Source organism: Lonchura striata, chromosome Z, assembly GCF_050655825.1.
Source record: "Lonchura striata isolate lonStrDom1 chromosome Z, ASM5065582v1, whole genome shotgun sequence".
In the NCBI taxonomy this organism is placed as follows: Eukaryota; Metazoa; Chordata; class Aves; order Passeriformes; family Estrildidae; genus Lonchura; species Lonchura striata.
In genome coordinates, this window is record NC_140740.1 from 2,033,875 (window position 1) to 2,059,710 (window position 25,836).

Sequence of the window (25,836 nt, forward strand, 5' to 3'; positions counted from 1 at the left end):
TGGAAAAAGAGTGAAAGACAGGAAAATAGGTATATTCTCCACTGAAATATGTAGAATATAATAGATATTCTCTTCTGAAAAGTCTGAAATATAAACAAATCTTGTTTATACTTGTGTCCAGCAAGCAATTTGAATGTCTTGATTTCAAATATTCAGTGAAATTTTTCAATGTAAACCAAGTATTTTCAGGAAATGCAAATAATGACAATGTAAGTTGATTAGAATTTTTAAAAGAAAACTGTTGTAAGACAGAATAATTTAGGAGAAACAGCTGAAGACTAGCAGCTTGGGGAAAGGAGTGTTGTCTGCTGTACCTTAAAAACATTTTTCACACCTAGCAGAATATTTTAAAAATGTTATTTCATGGAGCAGTTAATCCTGCTCACATTAGAAGAATATTTTATAAAGAATATCCAGCCATGGTTCCTGTTTGGAGTTTTCTTCAGTGCAGAACATCTCAATATTCAGAAAAATAAATGTGGCACATGGATGTGTTTGTGGGCACATGCATTTTTGGAGTGAATAAGAGGAGAAAAAGTAATTTTTTCTCTCAGTTACTATACATAAAGTGCACACATATCATAGCCATTAATTTCTTTACATGGCCTTTATTATTTCTCCATGTTCAGAGCAGATAGAGAGAGATAAAACTTGAAAACTTATGAAACATATTTTAACATTCTCATACTGTCTTTCCCATGTAATCTACATGTTGATGCTACAAAAAGTGGGCTTTTAGTCCACTGCTTATAGGAGGTTCAAAACCAAAAATAGAAATATTTTGAAGACCAACCTGCCTCCAGAAATGCTTACAGAAGTTCAAGGTAAGTTGTTAAAATGAACATTTTGTCTTTTGCTCATTTTGTCTTCCTCCAGCTTTTGGTGGGGTGTCAGGGCACCCCTGAAGTGAGCAAAGCTAGATCTTCACCTGACACAAATCATGATAATTCAGCTCAAAGTAGTGGAAGTCACTTATAATTTAAGCCAGTGCAGATAAAATTATCACATAGATTAGAAATTACAACTATTATAAAAGATAATGCTAACAAATAGTAATGATTTAGGTAATATTACTCAAAAAAATTCATTTCCTGTGCCAATTATGTAGATTATATGTGTAAACCAGATTACCAGTGTAAACCAGATATTATAATAATCAAACTTCATCAGGAAAAAAGCATTAGCAAATCCAGCAGAAAGATATTTAACCTGACATGGTCTGACTTTTCTTTAAGAAGTAGGGTCCTCTCTCCTCTCACCCTGCCAACAGACTGTAGATTCAGAAATGTGTAAATTATGACTAGTTCATCATTCTGTGTACAAACCCAGTGGCCATTTGCATACTGGATGTTGTCTACCTGCAGTTAATTGCACTGCTGATGGCTGATGGTGACTGGCAGTGCTGCAGACTGCCAGACTCCTTTAGGCTGCTTTCAAATGTTCTCATCTTCCTGTAAAAAAGCAGCCTCAGAAATGCCATTTGACACTGCAGCTGGCCTTGAGTTACCTACAGCAGGCTGTGCAATTTATAAATCACATGTGGAATGTGATTAAAAAAAAAAAAAAAAAGAAAAAAAAAGAAGGAAAAGGTCAGATTTGGTTTGGATGTCCTCAGCTCTGGAGGCACAGTGAGCTACTGACCTCTAGTTGAGAAAAACAAGATAGCTATTAGCTCTGGTCCTGCTTCTAAAATATATCTTCTTCCTATGTGACAGCCTGCAATGTAATTCATTTTGATTCTTGATGGCAACAGGCAAAGTTTTCATATTTTTTCCAGGCACTTCAGTAAAACTATTTCAAACAAATGAGAAAGGCTCCATTTGCTTTTTTAGTTTTCTTTCTTTTCTTTTTTCCTGCCAGTACCTTTTGTCTGCACTCATAGGAATTCAGCACAGAGGTGAAATGAAATGACTGGCCATTAAAATAGCAGAAGCCAAGCAGGAGCTGCAGGAGACACTGCTCTTGGAACAGCTTTTCCATCTGAAATAGTGCAAAAACTGAGCACCCTATTTCCTTCTCCTCTAAACCACTGTTAAGGATTGACCCAATTTACAGGCTGCACATGGTGTGCAAGAGATGACATTTCATGTATTTATAAAAAATATATAAATAAAATATAATGTATTGTGTACAACATAATGCAAGAGACAAGTAATTTTCTCCTTTGTAAATGAACTTCAGAAAATGATGAGGAGGGATAAGTGACCAGCCCCAGGAATTCAGAATCTCCATAATTTTTTTTTGTCTGTGACTTTAAAAGTTTATATTTTTTCCCTTTCATCCTGTCTTCCTTTTCCTGAAATGTTTTGGAGACATCTTTCCCCTAAACTTTTTTGTTGTTAAACAAGGTAGGATGAGTACAGGGTGACTAAATCACATGCAGGAGAAATAAGAAATCTATGTGTTCTGTCCTTCATAGAATAAATCAAGGTATTCAGTTAATAAATATAACTAATAAGGGTAAAATATGAGTAATTTATGCGTGCTGCTATTGATAGATTTTGATAATCTACCATTTACCTCGCTTCTGTATATCCTGAAAACAGATATAACATTTCACAGAACTTTCACTTTGCCATGAAAACTTTTGTTTTGTTTTGTTTTGTTTTTGGTTTTTTGCTTGTTTGTTTGTTTGTTTTTTCCCACAATTTCCTTGCATTTGGGAGAAAATCTCACCTTAAGATAAAGAAACTGTAGTGGATCCTGCTGTGATACAGCATTGTTTTTTCTCCTTGTGATTTTATTTTTAATTTATATTTCTGTCCCAGTGCACACAGACCAGGGTTTCACTTCAAATCCCATGGGAACACTGCACCCACCCAGCTGGGGTGGAGAGGATTTTGGTGTCAAAAAAGGGTTTACTGGGTGACACTCTACTTTTCTGGCTGAAGAAATTTATGCATCCTCAGTCAGGAAATGGATGATGGATACTGAGAAGAAATAGGCTGAAGTACTCTAACCAAAACAAAAAGAAAAATATGGAGATAAAATAATATTTTTTGTGTTCTCTGAGGAAAGGGTGTGTGTATGGCAGCAAGGGGGATAAGCCACCTTTCCACTTTGGAGGGTATTTAAACACTGGAGCTGACTGTTTAGAGAATTTTCATCAAAATCTGTCTCTTGGAATGTATTTAATAATAATAATAATAATAATAATAATAATGGAGGATGGTACAGCCTTGTCAGAGGTGAAGGGCAGGTGAAAGAATTAAGCCTTAGCTCTGAAATTTACCTGTCTGCACCTACTCCAAGGTGATAGGAAGGGATTTGGGGGGGTCTTGAATCACATTTTCTGCTGCAGTTGCAGGAGGAGAGGCCCACAGTGCCTTTGGAGGTCAAAAGGTGCATGCCTTAGTGCTGTCCTGAAACCCTTTCCAGTCCTACATCCTATAAAGTTTTGCCAAGTTCAGTGACTTCTGGAAAGTCAGACTCTGTCATCAAACTTTGAACTTTTCTAGATGTTTGTGATATAGATAAAAAACACCCCAGACCCCAGATATTTTAGTTTGATGTTTGTGTATCAAAGGCTAAAGTCTAGATTCAAATCAAGTGAACTTATTCATTTTGCACAAATTTGGATTCAGAAATCCTGACTTCTAATTTCCAGTGAAGTGTGTTTGATCTTGTGCTTTTAAATGATCTTGACTTGTTGAAGAATCATAATAATATGCAACAGTTTTATTCTCAGGGATGTTAATTAATACAGGTTGTGATATGTTTAAATGAGACAACGATTAAGAGTTTCCCATTGTTCCTAATGGAATATGTGTGTAGCAATTAACAGTCCATCTGATGAAGAAGGCAAAAACAATTTAATTACTTTAGTCAATGGTACAAACAAAAGTAGACTGGAACAGTACTTTAAGTCAGAGTGCATTTTCTTTTAGATTTGCTGTGACTGTGTCATCACCAGGGACTCCAATCCATTTCTCCTTTACAATAAAATGAATGCAAGCACAAGTTTGGCTTAGAGAGGACATTTCTTTCACTTTTCCCTCCCTTTTTAAATGCCAGGGATTTAAAATAGGATGTGTAGAAATACTGAAGCCACTACCTGTCATCAAATTGAGTGTATTTGTGTATGCCTGCCAAAGGTGAGCTGTTTGTTTCCAATTTTTCTCTGACAACCAGTTACACCAAACACATCCATAATAAAAAAAAAAAAAAAGTAATTGGTGGCAGAATCCTCTGAGCCAGGTGGTTAAACCAACTGATTTTCTTTTCCCCATCTAAAATCCTTTAGGGGGAAAAAAAATCTCAGTTTTAGGTTAAAGCCACAGTGAGGTGACATTTGGGTTTCAGGAATTCAGTTTCACATCTAAACAGCAGGGCCTGACAGTGTAGACACAAACACAGCCATGCAAATATTCAATACTGTAATTTAGTATATATATATTATACATAAATACTCAATCCAGTAATTTAGGACACATTCCCCTAATCAATGACATTTAATCAATCAGTTAAAATCTGTGCAGCGTGGCAGATGGAGTTGTCCAGTCATCATTAGGTCTCCCTGTACTCACACAGAACATTTCGATGCACATCAAAACTTTCTCACTGTTCGAAAGAAGATTAATTTAATTGACTTACCCGAGGAATATGTCAGTTTATTTCCGGAAGAATTTTTATTTATACTAAGAAATATAAGTGGAAGTCTGAACATTTATCACCCCGAGCACCCAGATTTACTGAGATGTTATTAGATGCATCAGCCATCTGGTATTTCAATAACTTCATCTTCTGTTTCAATCAGACATAACCCTACTAAGACATTTAATAAATAATTTACACTTTGTCATCTTGGTTAACATTTCCCTAAGCGATGCATATGCTGTAATATTTTTCTTAACAGATGTTTTTATGAAATTCAGGTATTTGCAGTATAAAAGTGTTATACTGTTTAAAGGAAAGGTATAATGAATATAATGAGAAAAGTTAAATGCTTCCAGGTAAATCAATCAACAAACCTGTACTTTCCCTATGCCTCTCATTAAACATTTGCAGAGGAAGTTGTGAAACTTTTTAAATGTTTCTTATTTTATAGCATAATAAAAATAATATTTTCAGTGTGTATTTGAAACCCTAGCCATTAATTTCCATAAAAAAAGCCCCAGAAAAACCCTGTCCAAAATGGCTGGGTAACAAGGATGTGCTTCACAGGAAATCACTGAAAATAGTCCATACTTACAAAAAAATGCATTGAAACACCTTTTTTTTTATATGTAAAAGTACACTGATATTTATACACCTTCTGCTCTAGAGTTAAATCAAGAAATAGCTTTGAATAATGAAGAACTGTAAAGTTTTATTTAACAGCACTAAATCAGGTTCATGTAACTAGTAGGTATGATACCATTGTCATTATATTTTGTGATTCTTTTATTCACTCTGACTCCACCTGTGGATCCCTGCATATGGAACCAAATTAAATAATCTGCAGACTCCCACCAGTGGTGTCATCACAACCAAAATACTGATTTTTATCTTTGCTTTACCTTGTCCTTCTTCTGCTTTTCATCCTGGTATATTTTCCAGTGCTCCCCATCGTTGCTGTAAGCGAGCTTGTAGGACCCCACAAACTGGACATGGCCAAAATCTTTAGCTCCTTGGGTGATTATCCCAGTGATCTTCGTAGGGATGAGCAGGTCAATCTGAACAGAACAGTTTGAAATTAAAAAAAAAATGCAAATGAACAACCAACCCACCAAAAAAAAAACAAAACCCAAAAAACCAACAAAAAACCCCCCAAAAAACAAAAAAAACCCAAAAAAACCCAAACAAAAAACCCCAAAAAAACCAACCAAACAAAAAAAGCCCCAAACATAGAAAACAAAACAAAAATAACAACAAGAAAACAAAAACTCCAAAACAAATTAAAAAACCCATCAAACCTCCCCCCTCCCAAAATAAATAAATACATAAAAAATAAAACAGAGGAGAACATAATTAGAACACTTTCTGTTTCCAGTCTGGTTTTGCAACACACCAAAGCAAAATAGTGCAGCTTTGGTCCTCTGCTGACACCATAAATAATAATTTGCTTGTCCAAGCTCTAAGTCAATCAATTTACCTTTATTTCCCAATTTTTTATTTTTAAATTTATTTTTGATAGCACCTAATGGCACAGCATGGAATAATCTCACACCTTCTCCATTGTGCTGAATGTCATACATGGCCCCCCAAAAAACCCAGTTAATCTACACTGGGAATGATCTGCAACTAAAAAGTGTTCCCACGTGCTGCTAATAATCAGAATATATGGCTGATTGCCCACGTGCCTTTCCATTTCCTTCATGAGCACATGTTTTAGTCAATCTCTCAAAACATTTGCCATCATGCTTCTTTTCCTCCTGAAATTCCTTCTCACTTTATGCCTTCCTTTTTCTACCTAAAAAGCTCAAAGTTTCTCATTTCTTGAATTTTTTGTGGTTTTGAGTTCTTTATCTTATAATCTTTGCACAATGCTTTCTAAAAATGCAAGGCAGGAGTCTTAAAGCCTAATAAAATCTGAGCTTTCAAGTGGTTTTTCACGTGAATCAGCACGTCTGTGATCAGTTCTTTTTGAACCAGAGCCCAACACTGAATGTAACAGATTTGGGCCAGATGCCTTGCATTAAAATGATCAAGAAAGAGAATGCAATAACAAAAGTAAATTGACCTAATAATGTAATTTTAGAGGCAGAATGAAGGAGTTGAACTCTCTACCAAAACTGTTATTTTCTTGAAATTTGAGAGTATAACTGAGGTTTCATTCTGTGTCCTCCAGCAATGGGGAGAGCCAGTAGAAAAGAAAGGAAAGAAAATGGATTTATTTCAAACAATAAATGGCTGTGAAGTCAGCTTTTTAAAAATTGTCCCTTAAATCAGGCAAGAGAAACTCAGAGTAAAAATATTACAGTAAAGTGAGAGGAGTGCTGAACTCCACAAGCAGATGATTGACATGCTTTTACAGAAAAAAAGAAATTAGGAAGCGAAGAAGTAAAGAATCTCTGGCTGATCAGATGCTGAAGATCCAGTGCTGGATTTTTAGGAAGCTGGGGACCCCTGAGAAAACTCATGTTGGATGGAATGTGGGGCTAGGCAGAAGAACAGGTTTGTGTGTGGAGCACAAGAAATTAATCACGGGAAGAGAAACAGAAGCAAATGAGCTTGAGAAGTCAGCTCCAGCTGGTCCTGGACAGTGCCTTTGAAAGATGGACATTGGGGTTTGGATTTGTGTCCCAGGCCAGGCTGGACAGGGCTTGGAGCAGCCTGGGACAGTGGAAGATGTCCCTGGCCATGGCAGGGATGGGATTTAAGGTCCCTTCCAACCCTTCAGACCATCCTGGGATTCTGTGACAACATGAAGAAGAAAAAACCAGAAAAGTTTAAGTGTACATTATAAGAATAGAAGAGGAAAGATTCACTGTTTACAGCAATCAAACAAAGGAAGCCTGGAGATCCCAACACTGGAGCAAAGAACAGCAAATAAAAAGTAGTAAATCCTTTTAAGGAGAGGAATGACTTAAGATGTTCAATACTGAGATACCAAAACAATAAGAGGAAATTTCAGGGTCTGTAGATGGCTGAAGAATTTTGAGCTAATTTATTGCCATCATTTGTTGCCAGTAGCAATGTTGGGGCACCCCAGGATATGAAGGAAGTGTCCCTGGGAGGCAAAACTGTGCTCTTTTTGTTCAGTGGGGAGAGAGAGGGACTCAGTCAGAGCAGGATCCTGCTTTGGAAGCTTTCATGGATGGCTTGAAGGGACTTTTTTCTTCTGTAAGGAATGCAGGAGAGCTGGGTTCCACAGCCTAAGTGGGCCCCTGGGAAATGAGCATTGCTAATTAGTATAAGTCTTTCATGAATTAATAAACACCAGGTCTCCAGACCTTGCTTCCAAATATTTTGGAGTCTAAATGAATAGTCTATTTTTCTAAACAGACTGATCTGGTAAGGAATCACTAATTGGTCCACACTTTCAGGCAGCTTTTGAACTAAACATTTCAGAGTCAACTTTAGATTCCCTTTATAAATAATTTTGACATTAGCATTTTACAAGTGTAACCTTTTTTAGCAGAGAATGCTTCTTATACTAAAAGTCAATGTCTCTCCTGTTAGCTTGAAAAAAATGCCTCCACAAAACCAGTTGTTTATTTTTAAAAATGTTGAAAGTGAGCTGAGAGGACTTCACAAATATTTAACATGGCCATGACACTCTGATACTCCTCATTGAAATTCAGAACAGGGAGGAAAAAAAATTCTCATTAAGATTCAGGGGATTCCAAAGGTAGAATCACAATAAATCTTTATTATCACATACATCCAGTGTTAATAAAAATGCCCTGGTAATGATTGTTTTGCGCTTATAGGACATATCCAATGGCCTTGCACTCTTGTACAGAAAATGATGTGGGAAGCTGGAAGGTAATTTGCCATTTGCACAGGTTTTTTTTTTCAATAAGAATTACATAGGACTGTGTAGTATATGTGTGTGTGGGCTTGTTTTTTGAAAAAAAAAGAGAAAAAAGAATAAACAGACTCTCTTCTAAGTCATGACAATGCAGACAACACATATTGCTGGAAATTAAGGAAAAGAATACAGGATATAACACCATTTTCATCTCATATTTTAGCATTTTTTTTACTTATTTATTCATAAGCCGATGAGAAGTCTTCAGGCAATGAAAATCATTATTTAAATTAAAGAAATACAGCTTTTACTTTGTAGCCTCATTACCTTCCACCTCGCTTTCCATTCTTTGTATTGAAACTACTTTAGAGCAGAAAGTTGAGGAGAATTTACACCACTTTCTAGGTAAAACATCTGCACTAAAATAGCTTAAATGAAAGTCATAACTTCCCATCAGGACATGGAGCACTTTTATTCAGTTAGTGCAGCTTGCAAGTAACAGGCAATCAAACAAATTACCAGGGAGAGAAGTTGAATTAACACACAACCAGTGTGTAACCTTCAAAGCTGAATGTGATTAACAGGATTAGAATGTGGCTCTGGCTTTTTCAGTGCAGCAGAATTTAGAAGGAGGCAGATGCAATTAGTCTGCAACTGAGAGGATCATTAGCTGGTTACAAGGAGAACCATGGTCTACAGTTAATGTACATTTTTACAAGCAGCTGATCAAAAGACAGTTTAGCATCTTGTGTCTGAAAGAAGCCTCTTGGGCTGTAACTATTCCCTTTTCCCACCTTGATTCAGATGTTACAGACAATTCAGGGTGGTTTGGAGGAGAATTAATTTAAGGAGAGCACAAAGATAAGTACACCTGAGTGTGAAACATTCCTGCGGAAGCGCTTGCGTAGATGTGCAGCACGAGCTCGGTGCTGGTGTGCAGCTCATGGGATGATCACCAGAGGTTCATTGCAACCTCAGCCATTTGTCTGGTTCTCCAACACATGGCAAAACCCAACCATGTGGCCCAAAATGCCAAAAACTGGGAGATAGGCACATTTATTCAGCATTCACACTGGCAGACACCACAGGGGAGCGGGAGCGGATCTGCAACGCTGGCACCACAGCACAGGGTGTCTGCACAGCTGTGCTGCAGGGCTTCCACTTCCAGATACCCTGGACCACCTTTTTCAGCACATCTTTTTAGCTTAATTTAATCTGAAGGGAGCCAATGGTTTGTGAGGATAGCCCATCGTGTGAACCAGTGCGTGAAAAGTGAAGGTGTCTTTAAAAATAACACATTTCTCATCAACGTGGCAGTGTCAAAGGAGGAGAAAGAACCCTCAGGATCCAGGTAGTGCCAGGCTCTCTTTCACAGTGAAGATAATGGTGAAATGGCTCACTGTGACTTTCAGCTGTTCATCATTTCAGGAGTACTTAAAGTGTTCAGTTAAGTCCTGTCTTTATACAGACATTATGGTTCTGTTCCCAGTGTAGCCAATCCTATGTTCTGCTTTTCTTGTCATTTTAGACATTCCATTTTCCCACTGATTTTCTTTTTTTCTTTTATTTACCTTCATGATCCTGTAGATTGTGTTGGTTTTTTTTGGTTTTGTTTTATTTTAATCACTCATCAGATAACACTGATGAATGCTGAGCAACCTCGATCCCCTTGGCAAATACAAAATCACTGGTTTCAGAAATAAAGAAACCTGTATACAAAGAATATGGCAACTGGAGGGGAGCACTGCTAAGGTGGGGAGAGTCCTTACCCTTAAGAGACTGAGAAAAGAAGGCCACAATTATCTCCAGCTGCTAATTCATCAAAGTGCAACCTACCTATTAAATATCCTGATATCACTATTAGGCCTCAGATAATCTTGGGATGCTTAAAATAATGGAACTCATAGTTGGACACCAAACCCCACCAAGAGAGACCAGTGTGCTTTCCAAGTAAATAAATGAAGAGTAAATAACCTGAGCAGGTTATTTACTCTTCATTTTACATCTAATGATTGCCTTGATTTTTCCAGGGTCAAGTGGCACAGTCAGAGCTGTTACCTCCACCCTAAGAAAAGGAGGGACAGGTTTGTAGTGTCCACAGCAAAAAGGCAGAAATGCAGCTCTCCTCTCCTTATTTCATCAGATGAAGGTGCTTAGCACTCTCCTCCATGCCCAAAATCTGGATTTAAAGGAAAATTAGTGCTGGTACAGTGTGCTTGCTGCAGATGTGCAACATCTGTATGTTTCTAAAAACATTTCACCAGCCGCTCTCTTTTGTAAATTGAAACTCAGCATTTCAGGCTTTTTTTCCTAAAGTCCAAATATTAAACCCATCAAAAAACCCAAACCCTAAACCAGGCCCAAACTATAATCCATCATGACCAATTGGATCTAAAAACCGTTATGGGAAAAAAAAACAACAACACAATTGATCAACTAGATGCTCTTTGTAGACAAATCTAATTTTCATCACAGGATCTTCCATAGAAGAGAGTTTTTATTGTGCAGTCTCTTTAATATGTATTATTAGGGTAAATATCTAATAATATAACCTAAAAAAAAAATAAAGTAAGTTATGACAGAAAATGAATTGCTCTAGAGGAAGCCATAATAACTTAATAGAAAGCAACATTTTCTAGCATTTTGATCAATATTCCACTATACAGGATTTTAATGCTTCCTAGGCAAACAAAATGAAATAAAATAAAAAGTTTTTCGTTTAGCTGGGTATGTATTATCTATACCAGCTGTCATATGTTTAAAATTAAACTTCTTCTCAAACCTAGGTAGAGATGGGTTGCTTTCAAATAAAATAAGACAGGAGAGTCACTCTCTTTTTCCTTTAAAAATGTGGAAATTTTTCTCTTTTGCTGGCTTCTTTTTCACTTAAGCTTAGACCTTCAACATGATTTTAACACAGTGTCACTAAATTTTTAATGCCTGTAGTCCTTCTAGGCTAAGATAATAAATACTGGTCTTATTTTCTTATTGCTCTTAATTGCTTTTTCCTCTGAATGACTTTATGGCTGCAGTAACTGCACTGAAGAAACAGGTTAGGAAGAATTCCATGCACCATCAGCTGTCTCCAGTACAATTTAAAAGTGATAAATTGGAGGGTGAAGCCTTTTCTTTGTTATCTTCATGGGCCATCAAAAAAACCTCTCAGGTTTTTTCATAATAATTTTTTTTCAGCTTTATTTTTTTTCCATTTATGTTGAAAATTTTGGAGTGAAAGCCACAACCAGGCTGAAAACTTACTTTATTTCCACCATCAACTTCTTAAGTAGGCGTTATTTCTTAAAAAGTAACAGTGCAGATTGTGTGAATCCTTCCTTATTTACATACTTAATAATCCCTGTTATATAGCTATTCCTGGAAAAGGAGGGAAAAAACCCAGCTAAATTGCTATAATATTTTTCAGCACTTTGGTAAAAATTCTGATAAAATAGGTATATATGATCAACAGTTTGGACATTTTCAGAGCAGTGTCTATTTATTGCAGGTCAGCTTTTCATCATAACTACAATTTACTAAGCCGTGAATAATCTAATTTCATTAGTGTTTCAAAAATTAATTATTAAAAAAAAAGAAAGAAAAAAAAGAAAAAAAAAGGTGGGAAATTTTAGCCTTAAGTTCTGGATTTTCAAAAGCACCAGAGGGAGTTTGTTTCCCATTTCCAGAATGAATTCCACATATCTGGATCACCCTCACAACTTACCAGGGAGCACTGGCAAGGGAAATGTTAGCACCAGGTATTTTAAGCTCTGTAGTAAGAGGAAATTTAGAGTTTTGAGATGATAACATCAGTGATGATTAAATCCATAACCTTTTCTCCTCCCACTGGGTATTTCACATCTGTGCATGGGATATTCTGGCTGTAATCGTGATTAGAGGGTTTTTGCAGAGATGACACAGTTGGCTGAATTAGTTACCAACAGTCAAGAAACCACTAATAAAACGTCTGTCTCTGTGCTGTGGGACACTCAGAGCCCATCAGCCCTTGAGGGTGCCAGGATATTTAAAAATAGCCCATTAAATTACCAGTGATTAAGCAGGCTTAGACATCTGGTGGAGCTTGGAGAAGCCTTTGAGCTGCTTTAGTGCACCCCCAGAGCTGATAAAATCTGGGGCACTGTCCTGTGTGAGGTCAACCACTTGGAATTCTTGTGGGAAAGCCAAGGGCAGAACAGAAATTAGCCATTAAAATAAAGCAGAGAGAATAAAAATATGAATATGGTCATGACACAGCACACTGGCTGTGTGTTATGCTGCTTTTCTGTGAGGCTCCTCAGCTGAACAGTGCTGCCAGCAGTCCCAGCACCTATTTATGGACAGAAATAGACAAGGAAACAAGAAATTTAATTTACATTCAGTCCTTTATAGAATATCCGAAGAGGCAAAAATGCAAAAAATGTTGTCATCCTGTATGATAATCAGAAGCAGCTTTATTTCTGGAAGATGTGATCTGAAGTAGTTCTTGCTGAACTTGCAATAATGATTGTGAGAATTTTTGATCAAATTTGTTGGCTATGACTAGGGGTGAAAATATAGTTCAAAAAGAACAGTTACACAGGTAAAAAAAAAATTAAAATATTGACTACTAAATTTCTGCTTGCCTTTTAACTTTTAAATAAAGAACAAATCGTGTTGAAATGATAGGATTGTTCAAGTCTCTTCAGATATGGACAGGAGTAATACAATGGTTCTGTTGCCTCTCTTTATTTTACCAAAATATATCTTAAGTTTATAAGGAAATGCATCAGTAGGAATTCCTGCACGACAGTGCTCTGTCCCAGTGGAGATTCCTTAGTTTTCTTCTAAAGAGCAATACTGGGAATCTCAGGTACTGGAGTGGGTAAAACAGCAGCGAAACACTGGCCAAAATACAGAGAAGAACATTTGAAATATAAGCAGAGGAAGAAGGGTGTATTTAACCATAAATTTCAGGATGGCACTTGATAGAAATGTGAGCACCAGGGAAGTTTCCATGTCATAGCAACACTTGCAATGGCAGCCAGGAGAAATATGGGTGTCTTTGCTTGCATTTTTCTTGGGTTTTTGGCGCATTATGGGTTTTAAATGGAAATCAAAGTCTGGTGATGCAACGCCTGGGAAGACAAAAACCCTTCCCTACAAATGAAATATCACAGCTTCTGCTTGGCTTTCAGTAGAGAGGATGAGGCAACAGCTTTTATGGCAGGACTGATAAATATCTTTTAACAAAGTGTTGGGATCATAATCTACACACAAGCAGCTCATTTTGTTTTTAGAATGAAAATTAATGGTGGTAATATGGAAGTTCATTATTTACCTGGTTGCTTTTTTGTTTTTTTCCTTCCTTGGGTAATTAATAATGTTGCAAATATTTTCTGGAGCACATAAAAATGTCTCAATAATGTATGAGTATCTGGGCTACAGATCGATGAGCAGAGTGAAGATAAGCTTGCACACCAGATACTGCAAAGTGACTAATAATTAATATAACTACTGAACTGTTGAAACACTAACAAAAACCTGCCTGTAAGCAAAGCTAAGTCTGCCTAGAAGATAAGTGGGGTTAAGGCTGGAAGTTTCTCCTTGTGTTTTAAAGCTCTGACTGCGTAATTCTTATTTTTGTAGCAAACGCAGCCAAGACAGAATCACTCAGCCATTGTTTCTAAGAACGACTTTGCCCATCTGTCAGCAGGGATTATTATGCATAACCTGTTCCATACAGCTATGCTGCTGTAGCTATACACTAAAAATGACAAAATTGTGATTACTAGATTTTGAAAACAACAGCAAGCTGGGGTCTCCATTTTGTTTGGGTTTTTTTTGGGGGTTTTTTTAGAATTTTTTTTTTTGTGTGTGTGTGTGTGTGCTACCCTCTGAAATGTTAGGGCAAGCTTTTTTTCCCCTGGTGATGCACTCTTAATAATCAGCGCAAAAATATAAAGTGGGTACACTGTATTGTAGAAAACAGCTTTGGCTGTCTTAGCCAGAGAAAAGTACTTTTCTGCAGGTTTACAGAAGAAATCAGATTTCTCTTCCCTTTTAGACTGAACGACTTGTCACTTTGAGGCAATAATCTCATAATATACTTTCTTGAATGCAATTAGAAGGTCTATTAATCTTCATTCCGCAGGACACAAGAAAGATTATCTGCTATTAGTCAAAAGGACACCCTGGAGCCCCTACTGCAGAGCTTGGTAAATAGACCTCTGGTCAAAAACAAGCCTGGGCTCCTGGAAGGACAGACCCAACCCTGGGACTCGGCTTTGATCTGGCACAGATTTATTTTCTTGGCTTCCCAAACCGGCTCTGCAGCGACCGCGGCTGATTTTAGGGATTATTGCTCTGCTGAAAGCTTTGGCCAGGAAGAAAGGTGGAAAGATGTGAAAATCTTATTTTACAATAAGATTCAGAATGGAACTTGATAGAAATGTGAGGTCTGGGGAAGTTAATGTATTGTAGCAGCGCTTGCAAAGGCAGCCAGGAGAAATATGTGTGTCTTTGCTCACGTTTTTCTTGGGCTTTTGGCACATTATGGGTTTTAAACAGAAATCAAAGGCCTGGGAAGACAAAAATCCTTCTCTACAAATGAAATATCACAACTTCTGCTTGGCTTTTAGTAGAGAGGATGAGACAACAGCTTTTATGGCATTACCAATAAATAACTTTGTAAAAAGTGTTGGGATCCTAAACGGGCTCATCTAATGCACAGGCAGCTCATTTTGATTATGAAATGAAAATTAATGGTGGTAATACAGAAGTCCGTCATTTATCTGGTTGTTTTTTTTGTTTGTTTAGGCCTTGAGCTAGGTGGGAAAATATTTTCCTGTTCCTCAAAGTTAAAAAAAGAAATAAATAAATATCTACCTGCTGCTAGAAGTGAAAAAAAACCCTAAAAAATGCAACAAATAAACCAGCCAAACAAAAATCAACCAAACCCACCAATTCCTCCTAAAACAAACAAACAAACAAATACCCCCAGACAGAAAAAAAAAAACCCATAAATATTCTGAGAGATAAAAAAGTGAAGTATTTTCCTTTTGAAGGAACTGAGCTACATCTTGACCTGCTTGGCTCAGGTTCACTTTTGGTTCAAGGTGTTGAAAAGAAGGGCCATGAGAATGAACTTCCAGATTCCAGAGAAAAGTAACAGCTGAGTAACTTTTACAATTTTTAACATATACATGTTGCATTCTAAAGCCTACATGATGGAAGCCCCACAAAAAACTGATTGACTGGGATGAATCATAAAAAATTTCAACAAGAACCTTAGATTAAATAAACTTTCAGAAAGATTAAAATCAAATTTTAAACTCGATCCCACAGATGCAGCAGCAGTCAATTCAAAATGTCTTATATTAAATTAAATATTAACTAAAGCTCGTCTGCAACCAGACCTTTAGTATTCAGAAGTGTTAACAAAATTGATTTTTCTCTGCAATGTGAATGTCACTTTTCACATAATTAAAAGGTTGATCCTTTTAATAGTGGAATGAATTTCTACAGAAGGGATTTCAAATTGAAATTTGAATGAATTTGAAAGAATTCAAATGAAGCTCTTTCATTTTCAGAAGAACAGGTCTGAATGTTGAACTATGAATGCCAAAAGGAAAAATATGGCTGTCATAATATTTTAAATTTAGTAGCAAATTTGATCCTAGAATGTTGTCCATGCCTTTTTATATAAACAAGAAAAGCACCTCAATTGTAACAAGATGTTTTTTAAAATATAAAATGACAGCTATTCCATCCTTTGTACTATTAAATAATTAATCAAAAGAGCTCTGATGTTTTACTGCATAAGCAACAGGGTAAATCAATGCAGACAAACTATTTACTAGATTTGTCTGTACTCTTCTAAGTTTGAAAAATAAATTTACACTGAAGACTCAAGGTAGGCATGGAGTGTGGTGGTTGAAGTTTTTTCTATTTTGGAATTAATGCCTCTCCCTATGCTTCAGTAGAGGCATCTTCCTTATGGAAATGACAAAATTTCTATGAATGACCCCTAAAATTCCTAACAGCACTCAACAGTAACTTTTTAAAAAATATTTTTTTTCTTTAGTTTTTTACAATTAATTCATTCTGTTTGCACCCTAACCTAGGTGGGAGCATAAAAAAAATGCAGACACATAAATATACCCATCTCAGCCTTCCATTCAACACAGAACAGAGTCTTAAAAATTTTTTTATAAATCTAAGAAACTTAGGATCTGACTGGCTGACTGAGGCTATAGGGAAAAATATTAAAAATAAAAAACGAGGTTGTGTTTTTCTCAACTCAAACACAACCCTGAGAAGGTTCCTGCACATAAAACCTCTATAAGCCCTCCTGGAACACACAGAATGGACTCAATGACTGCTAAAGGCCTAATCTTTAAAAGGAGATTTCAAATTCTGTTGTGAATAGGTTAAAAGTGTTAAATAATACCACTATTTCCAGTATAAATAACTACACACAGGTTCCCAACACCAATTGCTTTCTGCAATGGACTTAATAAAGATTTAGATAGAAACAAATTATAGGCCATTTTCTGGCTGAGCAGGTTAGTAGAAATGTTTCTTTTTAAACATATATTCCAAAATTCACTAGGAGTACTTAGGCCACAACTAATTGCAAGCAATATTTTTGGAAAAGAAGAAAAGGGTTTTCTTGAACCAAAGTAAAAGAGAAATGTACAGCAATGACTGGGAAAGTGTAAAACATCCTCTCTAAAACAGAACTGCTTTTTAGAGTCAACAGGGCTGGATCCAAAGAAAGTAATATCTGAAGGAAAATATTTGCAAATTCTATATTTGCATATGCCCACACAACCCCTGCTGACATCTGGTCCAGCTAACAAAGAGGAGCACAGAGGGGGAACTCTGCTCTGCCATGAAACATCACAGGGTTAGGAGGTGATAAATTATTAACCAAGTTGAAATCTTAAAAGTTTTGAACGCCGGCACACAGAGAAGTCTGTGAAATCACAGCATTAAGAAATCTGAAAAGAACATATTTTCAGCTCTAGGCGATGTGTTTTCCTTGTAGATCCATCAGATATTTCTTGCCTTTTTTGTTTTGTTTTGTTTTGTTTTGTTTTGTTTTGATTTTCCCTTGTGTTCCCAGTGTTCCTTTCACAAAGATTAATCTTTCAAACAGCTCCTGCAGCCTTTGCTCTGTCAGGTGGGTGTAAGTCTGGTTTACCAAAGCCCAGTGTTTACCATCAGAGTATCTGCACAATTTTGGAAAGCAAATTTCACAGCCAACCACAATTTTGGAACTCGGAATTTTTCAGCCAACTTTCAGCAGGTGGGAAGTGCTGTGACATATCACTGTCTTACTATGGGGGTTAAAAATATTGATTTAGGTGCATACATCAGAGAAATAAACTTGACTTTCTCCCAGTTGCATGCTGCAGAAAAAATTCTATATAAAAACATGTGTCAATGTAAATTAACTTCTACCAGAAGGCAAGAAACTACATTGTCAAGCAGACAGAAATAAGATATCTTTGGCATTTTTTTGCAGATGAATTTTCCATCAAGAATTCAAATAAAAAGTTATATTTTCTCCACTGCCTGTAAGTAGTTGTTTTTCACTCATGCATTGCAGTTCCATGGAGTGGACGGTTCCCTAAGGATTTGCTCTGTAGGCAGCTGAAAATAGACCCCTATTACTATAACACAAATCAGCAGTAATTTGTGTCTTGCAGCAGATTATTGTGCTTATGTCAGATGACTCAGTGAAAGTCATATTTTTCAAATTTGCTGTGGTATCCGATAGCGAAAATGTTTGCTTTTCTCATGAAAAAAACTGCATAAAAAAACCTCCACAGGAATTAATAGAAAATTTATATATTTTGAGCAACATCATCTTTAATATTTTTTCTCACTGACAGATTCCCAGCAAGTCTTTGCAGAAAAACCTTGCCACCAGCCTTGCATTTAACCACCTGCCCAGGGTACAGCCACGGGGAATAGAACTGCTGTGTTTTCCCCAGATGTCACCTTAAACTAACCAGACTTCAAGGCTTTGTGGAAGTGAGTGAGAACACTCTGCTCAGAGCCAGGCCTGCACTGCATTTCAGCTGGGATTAAAGTGCCTTTGTTTTAGGCACAAAAACACACAAAAAGGGATGATTAACCTCCTGAACAAGTACCAGGGTAGTTATTCCTACAAGCTGAAGCAAAACAAACAAACAAACAAAAAACCCAACCAAAAAAACCAGACCAAACTTGGCTGTAGGCATATGAGTCCAGGCAACTCCATGGGTTCACAAGGAGTTACAAGCTCAGTGAAATTGAACTTTTTATGTCACAGGTCTCACCCTGAGGTACAGATCATCCCCCAAGACTTCTGGGTGAGGTATTCCAGCCCCTTTAAACTGCAGAGGCAGAGGAAGCTTTCCCTGCACATACTTTTGATTTTACAGCAAGGGAGGTTTACATTAGATATGAGGACAACTTTCTTCATTGAGAGGGCTGCCCTGGTGAATCTCCCACCCCTGGAGAGATTTAAAAACCATCTGGATGTGTCTCTTGGGGACATGGGGCAGTGGTGGCCTTGGCAGTGCTGGGGGAACAGTTGTGCTCAACAATACTAGAGCTCTTTTCTAACCTAATTGATTCCCTGATTCTGTAAACACTTAAGGGCTACCCTGATTTAGAAGTACCTTGTGCCTCTCCATGGAAAATGGTCCACGTTATGAAGAGCAACAGGACAGACTGGGAAAAAAAATATCCACTATAAAAAGCATTTATTTTCTTAGTAGAAAGCAGGTAGCATGCTCACAGCAGTGGATTTACTTGTGGAATGGTGGCTCAAGAAAATAATTCCTAAATTCACAACAAACATAAGCATGGCAATATTTTACCTGTATTTCCAGAACTACAAATGCAATCATGCTGTATGGATGCTGATATTTTGTCCTACACTCAGTTATTTATTTTAGAGGTTGAGGTGATGGTCGTATGATGGCTGCAAATTTTTAACTTTGTTTTGAAAGACATATTTGGAGGGCAGGAAAAGGAGTTGTTTTGGAAGGATCAGTACTGCCAGGGGGGAATGGCTATCTCTCCTGCATTCCTTACTTCCTTTTTCTGATTTCACATTCAACTGCCAGAGAGAACCCTCAAGAAAAAAGCAAAGGAATTTTGCTTGTCCAAGCAACACTCATTTGAAATGGACAATGTTTTTCTAGAAATGAAACAAGATTAAAAAAAAAAAAAAAAAAAAAAAGAAGAAGGAGAAAAAAAGGAACAAGTCCAAACCAGCCACATAATCCCTTCTATTTTCCTGGGATGGCTCACAGAAAGCCCCACTGGCTGGGGTGGCAATGAAATTATCTTCAAGCAGCAGCCTGGTAGAATTTTGATTGCCTGGGAGCCAACTGGAGTCTTAGCACCTGCAGGACCCTGAAAAATCTTTTATTTCAGAACGTTGTAAGCTGGCACCAGCTGTGGACAGCCCTGGGTGGGAGGAGAACCCTGTGGAGATTCTTTAAGTGGCTGGAGGGTGAAACATCACAGGTTTGCACAGTACCAAGGAACACAATTCATCCCTGGTGCTACACAAATTACTCATGCAGGATGGATGGAAAACCCAGGCACAAATTCTTGTACAAAGTTTTGGAAGAAAAACACAGATTTGAGAGAGGGAACACTTTCAGTACATTTGGAGGGTCCTCCTTTGTGCTCTGGAAGCCTTTTGTGGTGAAAAAAGAAAGTTATTTTTACAGAAATACTCATGTTTATCCCTAATCTGTATCTTCTATCTCTGTATCTATTTCTAGCTCTACTTTTACCTCTACGTCTCTCTATTTCTATAATGTCTATTTTTATCTCTATCATCTCTATCATTTAAACCTATATTATCAATTTGTATATCATCTACAGATGCACACACACACACACACACACACACACAGACACACACACAGAGTAATATATACTTACATATATTCAGACATACATATTTAAAACAAAAGTAATTTTTGCCTAATGGTTTTCCTATCTGTCAAGTTACTCTTGAGTTTACATGTGCATCCTCCTCAAAATACTTACTTTTTTCCTTTAAAATTCTAAATTATTTGTATGCAGACACCAGCCCTCTACCATAGCACCCCACGTCAGGCAGAAATATATATGGATTTATATGCTCTGTAGAGAGGCATAAATGTATTTTCAATAAATTCAACTGCAATTAAGGTGGAAGTAGAATCAAATTTCAAAAAGAAAAACATTGCTAAACACAAGCAGGAAAAGCTAATTTCTTGGAGTAGAGGAAATCAAAGACCAGGAGATGCTATGCATCTCAATCATTTAATTAAAAAATAAAAATAAAAGTGTGGGGGATGTTGTGGCCAAGGCTTCTATAACAAAGAGCTCACACCCACAGCTTGAGAACTTTTATTTTGTTGCCAAGGACATATTCTGTGATCTTAATTCCCTAATAATTAAAAAAAAAAAACCCATGTGAATTATTAAAACTTTTATTTACATAATTTTTATTTTGTCTGAGATTGATGCTTTCTTCTGTAGGCCTACCCTACCCCACTGTCAGCCTGGAATGTTTCAGTATTTCCTGAAAGTAGGGGAAATTAAGGATATGATCTTCCTGCTGAAGGCAGCAAGCCTACCAGCTGGCCCCATAAGGAATATCAATTTTCTCTGCAAACCTTGTCTCAGCTACATCCTCACCGATGCATGCAATATATTATTTGTTATTCACACCAATGTTCTCTTAAATATTTTTTTTTTTTTTTGAATATTGTAGGAGTTGCCTCCTTTTATCATTGCTTCCTGCACCACTTTTACATGCACTTACCCTTACTAATCAGAATGCTGGCTTTCCTGAAAATCAACAAAAATAATTCAAATAAAAATAAGACAAACAAAGTTTTACTGGGCACTGAAAATGCCTTTTAGCTGTTCTTTGCTACACTTAAATCACGTGTGTGTTAAATTTGCCACTGCGACAGAAAGGAGGGCTCTGCATATGGAGCACTGTGTTTTATTTGTTTATGGTTTCTCAGGCTGCACAGCAGAGAAAGTCAGGCTTATTTCTGCACAGCAGATGAAATGTAATGATCCCAGAGAAATATGGGACTAACCTTTCTGAGGAGAAAGCACTGAATTAAAATAAATGAGATGGGACTTGACAGTATTTTTTATGTACCACTTAATGTAGAGCTCTGCAATATATATTTTTATCTACACAAACTCCTTCAGGAGCCAAGCCTTTTTTAAACAGAGTATCAAATCAATATGAAGCTATACAGCATATGTTTTTTTCCCCCTTCCAAAAAGCTGATAATTTTTTCTGCACTAAATTATACCCCTCTTGTTCCAAGGGTATCTCTGCATGCATGCAAAGAATTCATAGCTGTGTACACAGCTGATGTGTTGCCAGACCATCCCAAGAAATTGCAATTTAATTCACAGCTAAATAGAAATAGCAGCACCAAAAAAAAAAAAAAAAACCAACAAAAAACACCTACAGGTAGATCACCCATGTTTCAGATTGACTCTTTCCCACAAAATGATGCAAGGAACCGTGAGAAACAAAAGTTCTTCTGGCTTTGATCTTAAATTAGTGTGGCTTTCATGGGCTCCAGAGGGGAAGGAGTCGTGTCTTGCTCTCTAAGTTCCCACGAGCACTCACATTAGCCTTGCTTCTCTCTTGTTCCACTGCCTGGAACAATGCTGGGAGCTGCTGCAGCAGCTACACCACCAGTGACAGGCAAAAAAATATAAAGGTTAAGCTTCCCACAGCTGCTCAGTTAGGAGTATTCTCATCAGACTGTTTCTTTCATTATTTCTTTCTGCAATGTTTTACTGCTGAAAGGTAGCCATGCAGTCACCTAGACCTCTTCATCCATCTTGTAATCTGCTTAGTTATCTTAAATATTAAACTCTGTGATTTTTTCTTTTTTTACTCCACTGAAGCATAAAACCACTACTTCCTAGAGGAAAGTATTTTAAATAGTTCTGTTCATTATTTTTGGCTTACTGCTTAAAATGTAACTCACACCATGTTCACCACCATAAACCATCCCACAGACAGCTGATTACTTCAAGCACCCACCTGAATTTAAATACAGGTTAGAAATGTGTTGACACAGCCAGAGATTAAATACATATAACTGCATTTGGTCATTAAAGTAACAAATACAAAGAGAGAGCAGTTTTCAGGCAACATTCTGCAATTGGTTTCCCTGACATTAAATTTACCTGTGTTGGAGGTAAATGCTCAAGCTTCTCTAGTCTCAAATTTCGTAATTTTTTGATGCATAAATGCTAAATGCATATGGATGCAGAATATTTAGAGTTTTAACAAATCCTGCACTTCCAAATCTGGCATCACTGAGGTGGGTGAAACCATGGGAGGACAGGTGGCAAAGGAATATAAATGCAAACCTCTGTTTGTTTTAAGGGATGAAACAACCACAAGAAAATTAAATCAGGATATTGACAACACAACTCAGGCTGCTGCTGCTTCAAGACAGCACAGTTTTCTTTATATGAATTATTTTTCCAGGTAGGTAGGCTATATTGGATATTTCTGTAGTGTGACTGACTGAAATTTTAAGTTAACTTGAGTCTGGTACCAGTGATACTTTTAATTGGAAAAATGTTTAAAAGATTCTGCCCATTTTTGTCTTGGAAGTGACACACTTCTATTATAAAATCAATATGCACCTCAGGATACCCTTATCAGCTCACTAAATCCCACAATTTTGGCAAGGTAGACAGCAGTGCAAAGGTGTGGATTACAGCTATTGAGCAAAATCTCCCCACGAATTTGAAAATAAATAGAGACACCATTAGTGACAACATTACCACCCCTGGGTAACTCTGATTTAATTTTTATTCTGTCAGGGTGACCAGTGCATGACTGCTATAGAACATCCAATCTAACCTGCTGCTTCAGATCAATGGGTTTGAACCTCATGTGGGGCTTCAGATGGATCCTGCAAAAACAAGTCACCACTTCACCCCTTGTGATGCAGCTAATCAAGAACAGCTCACTAGGTCTTGCAGCATGCTTCATGTCACGTGTGCATAAAAACTCAGAAAAAATAAAATGCAGATGCACGGTCATACTATGAAAGGTTAAATATTTTTAAGGCTATTTGGCATTTGTCAAAATATTTGAAGTAATTTGTCTGTGTATATATGTAATTTATAATTGAGATTATTTGTTTTGCCCAGAGAAGCTGTTTTGCCCCTGGATCCCTGGGAGTGTTTGACACTGGGGCTTGGAGCAGCCTGGGGCAGTGGAAGGTGTCCCTGCCATGGCAGGGGTGGAATGGAACGGGCTTTAGGGTCTCTTCTGACCCAAATTAGTCTGGGATTCTGTGAAATCAGTAAAAAATTTATATCTTGGAACATATGTGCTGATTTGGAAACATGCACAATAATTGGCAAAAATTAAATATGACGAAAACATTGAGTTCTAATGTAAGGTATCTAAACAGATCTCAAGCATTAAATTGCACCAGCCATGCAATATCCATTGATCTGCTGTACAAATTAAACCATCACAGGGGGAAAAATAAAAACCAGACCTGGGAAAGTACATCTTGCAGGTAGCATTCCTCCTCCTCCAGGTGTTAACAAGAACAGACAACAGAGAAACACCTGCTTGTTCTTTTTTGGGTGGACAAGTTCTCGTTTCCATGCCAGTTTCCTGGTGCCTCTTCTGCTCCCTGTAATGTTCCCTCACAGCAGCTGCAGCAGTTTTTATTGCTATGATGCAGTGCCAAGCATCCAGGGTCCCCTCACCACTTTTTAGCCTAAATCACTCATTTTTGTTACTTGCTGAAAGCTAACACAAAGTGCTTTCACCTCGGTCAGGGTGCAAAATCTTTCACACTCTGTTACCAGCAAGAGACTCCTGAGAGCTCTCACAGCAAAAATTGAGGCTCTTGTTGCACCCACATCTTAAATCTCTATTTTTTCACCCTGCTAACATCTGTAGTGGACAGATCCAGTTATGGTCTATGCCTTGGTTACTTATCAATGTGCCAGAACCATGTTTGGCTGTTACAGTAAATTAAGCTTTTTGCACATATTTTGCTACCAGCATCTTGTCTGTTCTCCAATTATGTATTTAAACCAGGCTGAAAACTTTTTGCCATTTGTGTAAATCAAAGCAGCTGTCAGTACTTTTAAAATCTAATTGATTATTAGCAACTCTCCAAAATTCTTCTGTGAAAAACTATTTTCTGTCTATCTACACAGTAATTTTCAATTCCTTCATGAAGTATAAGCTCCTCTGTGCAATTTTACTGCATAGCAGAAAGGATATTGTGAGGATCACTTGACACTAACACACATAATGGTAATTTAAGGGGTTAGAAATACTGATAATGAAGCAATTATTATTAGGTAATAACATAAAATGTGTCATTCTCCTGGCTACCTGCTTAATTGTCATGTAGGTGATTCATTCCATGGTGAAGGTATGTCAGCCATATAATGGAAAATACTACGGAGTGCTTGAGATGAAAAATGCAGGAATCAAAAGAGGAATACATGCACAGAGAGGATTTATAAGATATAAGGAAGCTCTTTGGCAGACACCAGGTACTCATCACCCTCCTTGTCCACCTGCCAGTGCCTGAGGGAACTTTTCAGCCAGGTGATATGGATGAAACCAGCAGATCTGCTAAAAGCAAAATGCCAAGTGCTTCATGCAACCTGTCCACACAATCAGGCTGCCCTCCCTGCCAGCCTCCAGGGTTTTCTCAGTTTCCTAAGGGGTGACTGGAAAAGGAGTATGTTAACTTCAGGGGATGCTGGCACAATGCCATTTGTAGAATTGAAATTGATGTGGAGGGATATATTTCACGTTATTAGCCCAATAATATTGGTAAAAAACCAAACCTGTTGGACAGTTATATTGTAATTACTTCAACTAAACATACTGCATGACAAATTTGGGTAGATCTTTTATTTTAGTCATAGGTAGGCCCCTAACAAAAGGTATTCATGTCAGCTCAGCAGATTCAATGGAGGGAACTGTGTTTATTTTTTGTCTCCCAGAGCTGTACTTCAGGTAAGTGGTGATTTTTCTTTGCCTTCCTTTAAGTAAGGCTCAAGAGGTGGAGTGCCAGTGACTTGCTTATATTTGCCTAAGGGGGTTTAGGAAAAATGCAGACACATTTGTGCACAGAAAAGAATCATATCAAAATTATCTTTTTACAGGAAACATCCCATGGTAAACCAGAGAAACAATTGCAGGACATGATTCTGCAGAAATAAACCTGAAAGCTCTATAAACCTAGAGCAGCATCCATAAATCAATCTTTTTGACTTTATTCCTGAGTAAATGGAGTTATGCAAGCTTGGTGGGGAAAAATTGCCAGGCTACACATGTGCACAGCAATCTAAAACTATACAACAACAAAACCAAGAAACACCCAAAATCCAGACACATTCCCAAAAAAAACCCAAAAAAAACC

The 25,836-nt window shown here is 37.3% G+C and overlaps 1 protein-coding gene across 3 annotated transcripts in view; it reads right to left on the minus strand.

The window, feature by feature from the left end:
• EDIL3 (EGF like and discoidin domains 3) overlaps nucleotides 1–25,836 on the minus strand; it is a 238,130-nt gene that overhangs the window by 7,749 nt on the left and 204,545 nt on the right. For all 3 annotated transcript variants that reach the window (XM_021551870.3, XM_021551869.4, XM_085566626.1), the window contains one exon: nucleotides 5,499–5,654. In XM_021551870.3, coding sequence (XP_021407545.1) covers nucleotides 5,499–5,654 — 156 coding nt within the window. The remainder of the gene's footprint in view (nucleotides 1–5,498; nucleotides 5,655–25,836) is intronic.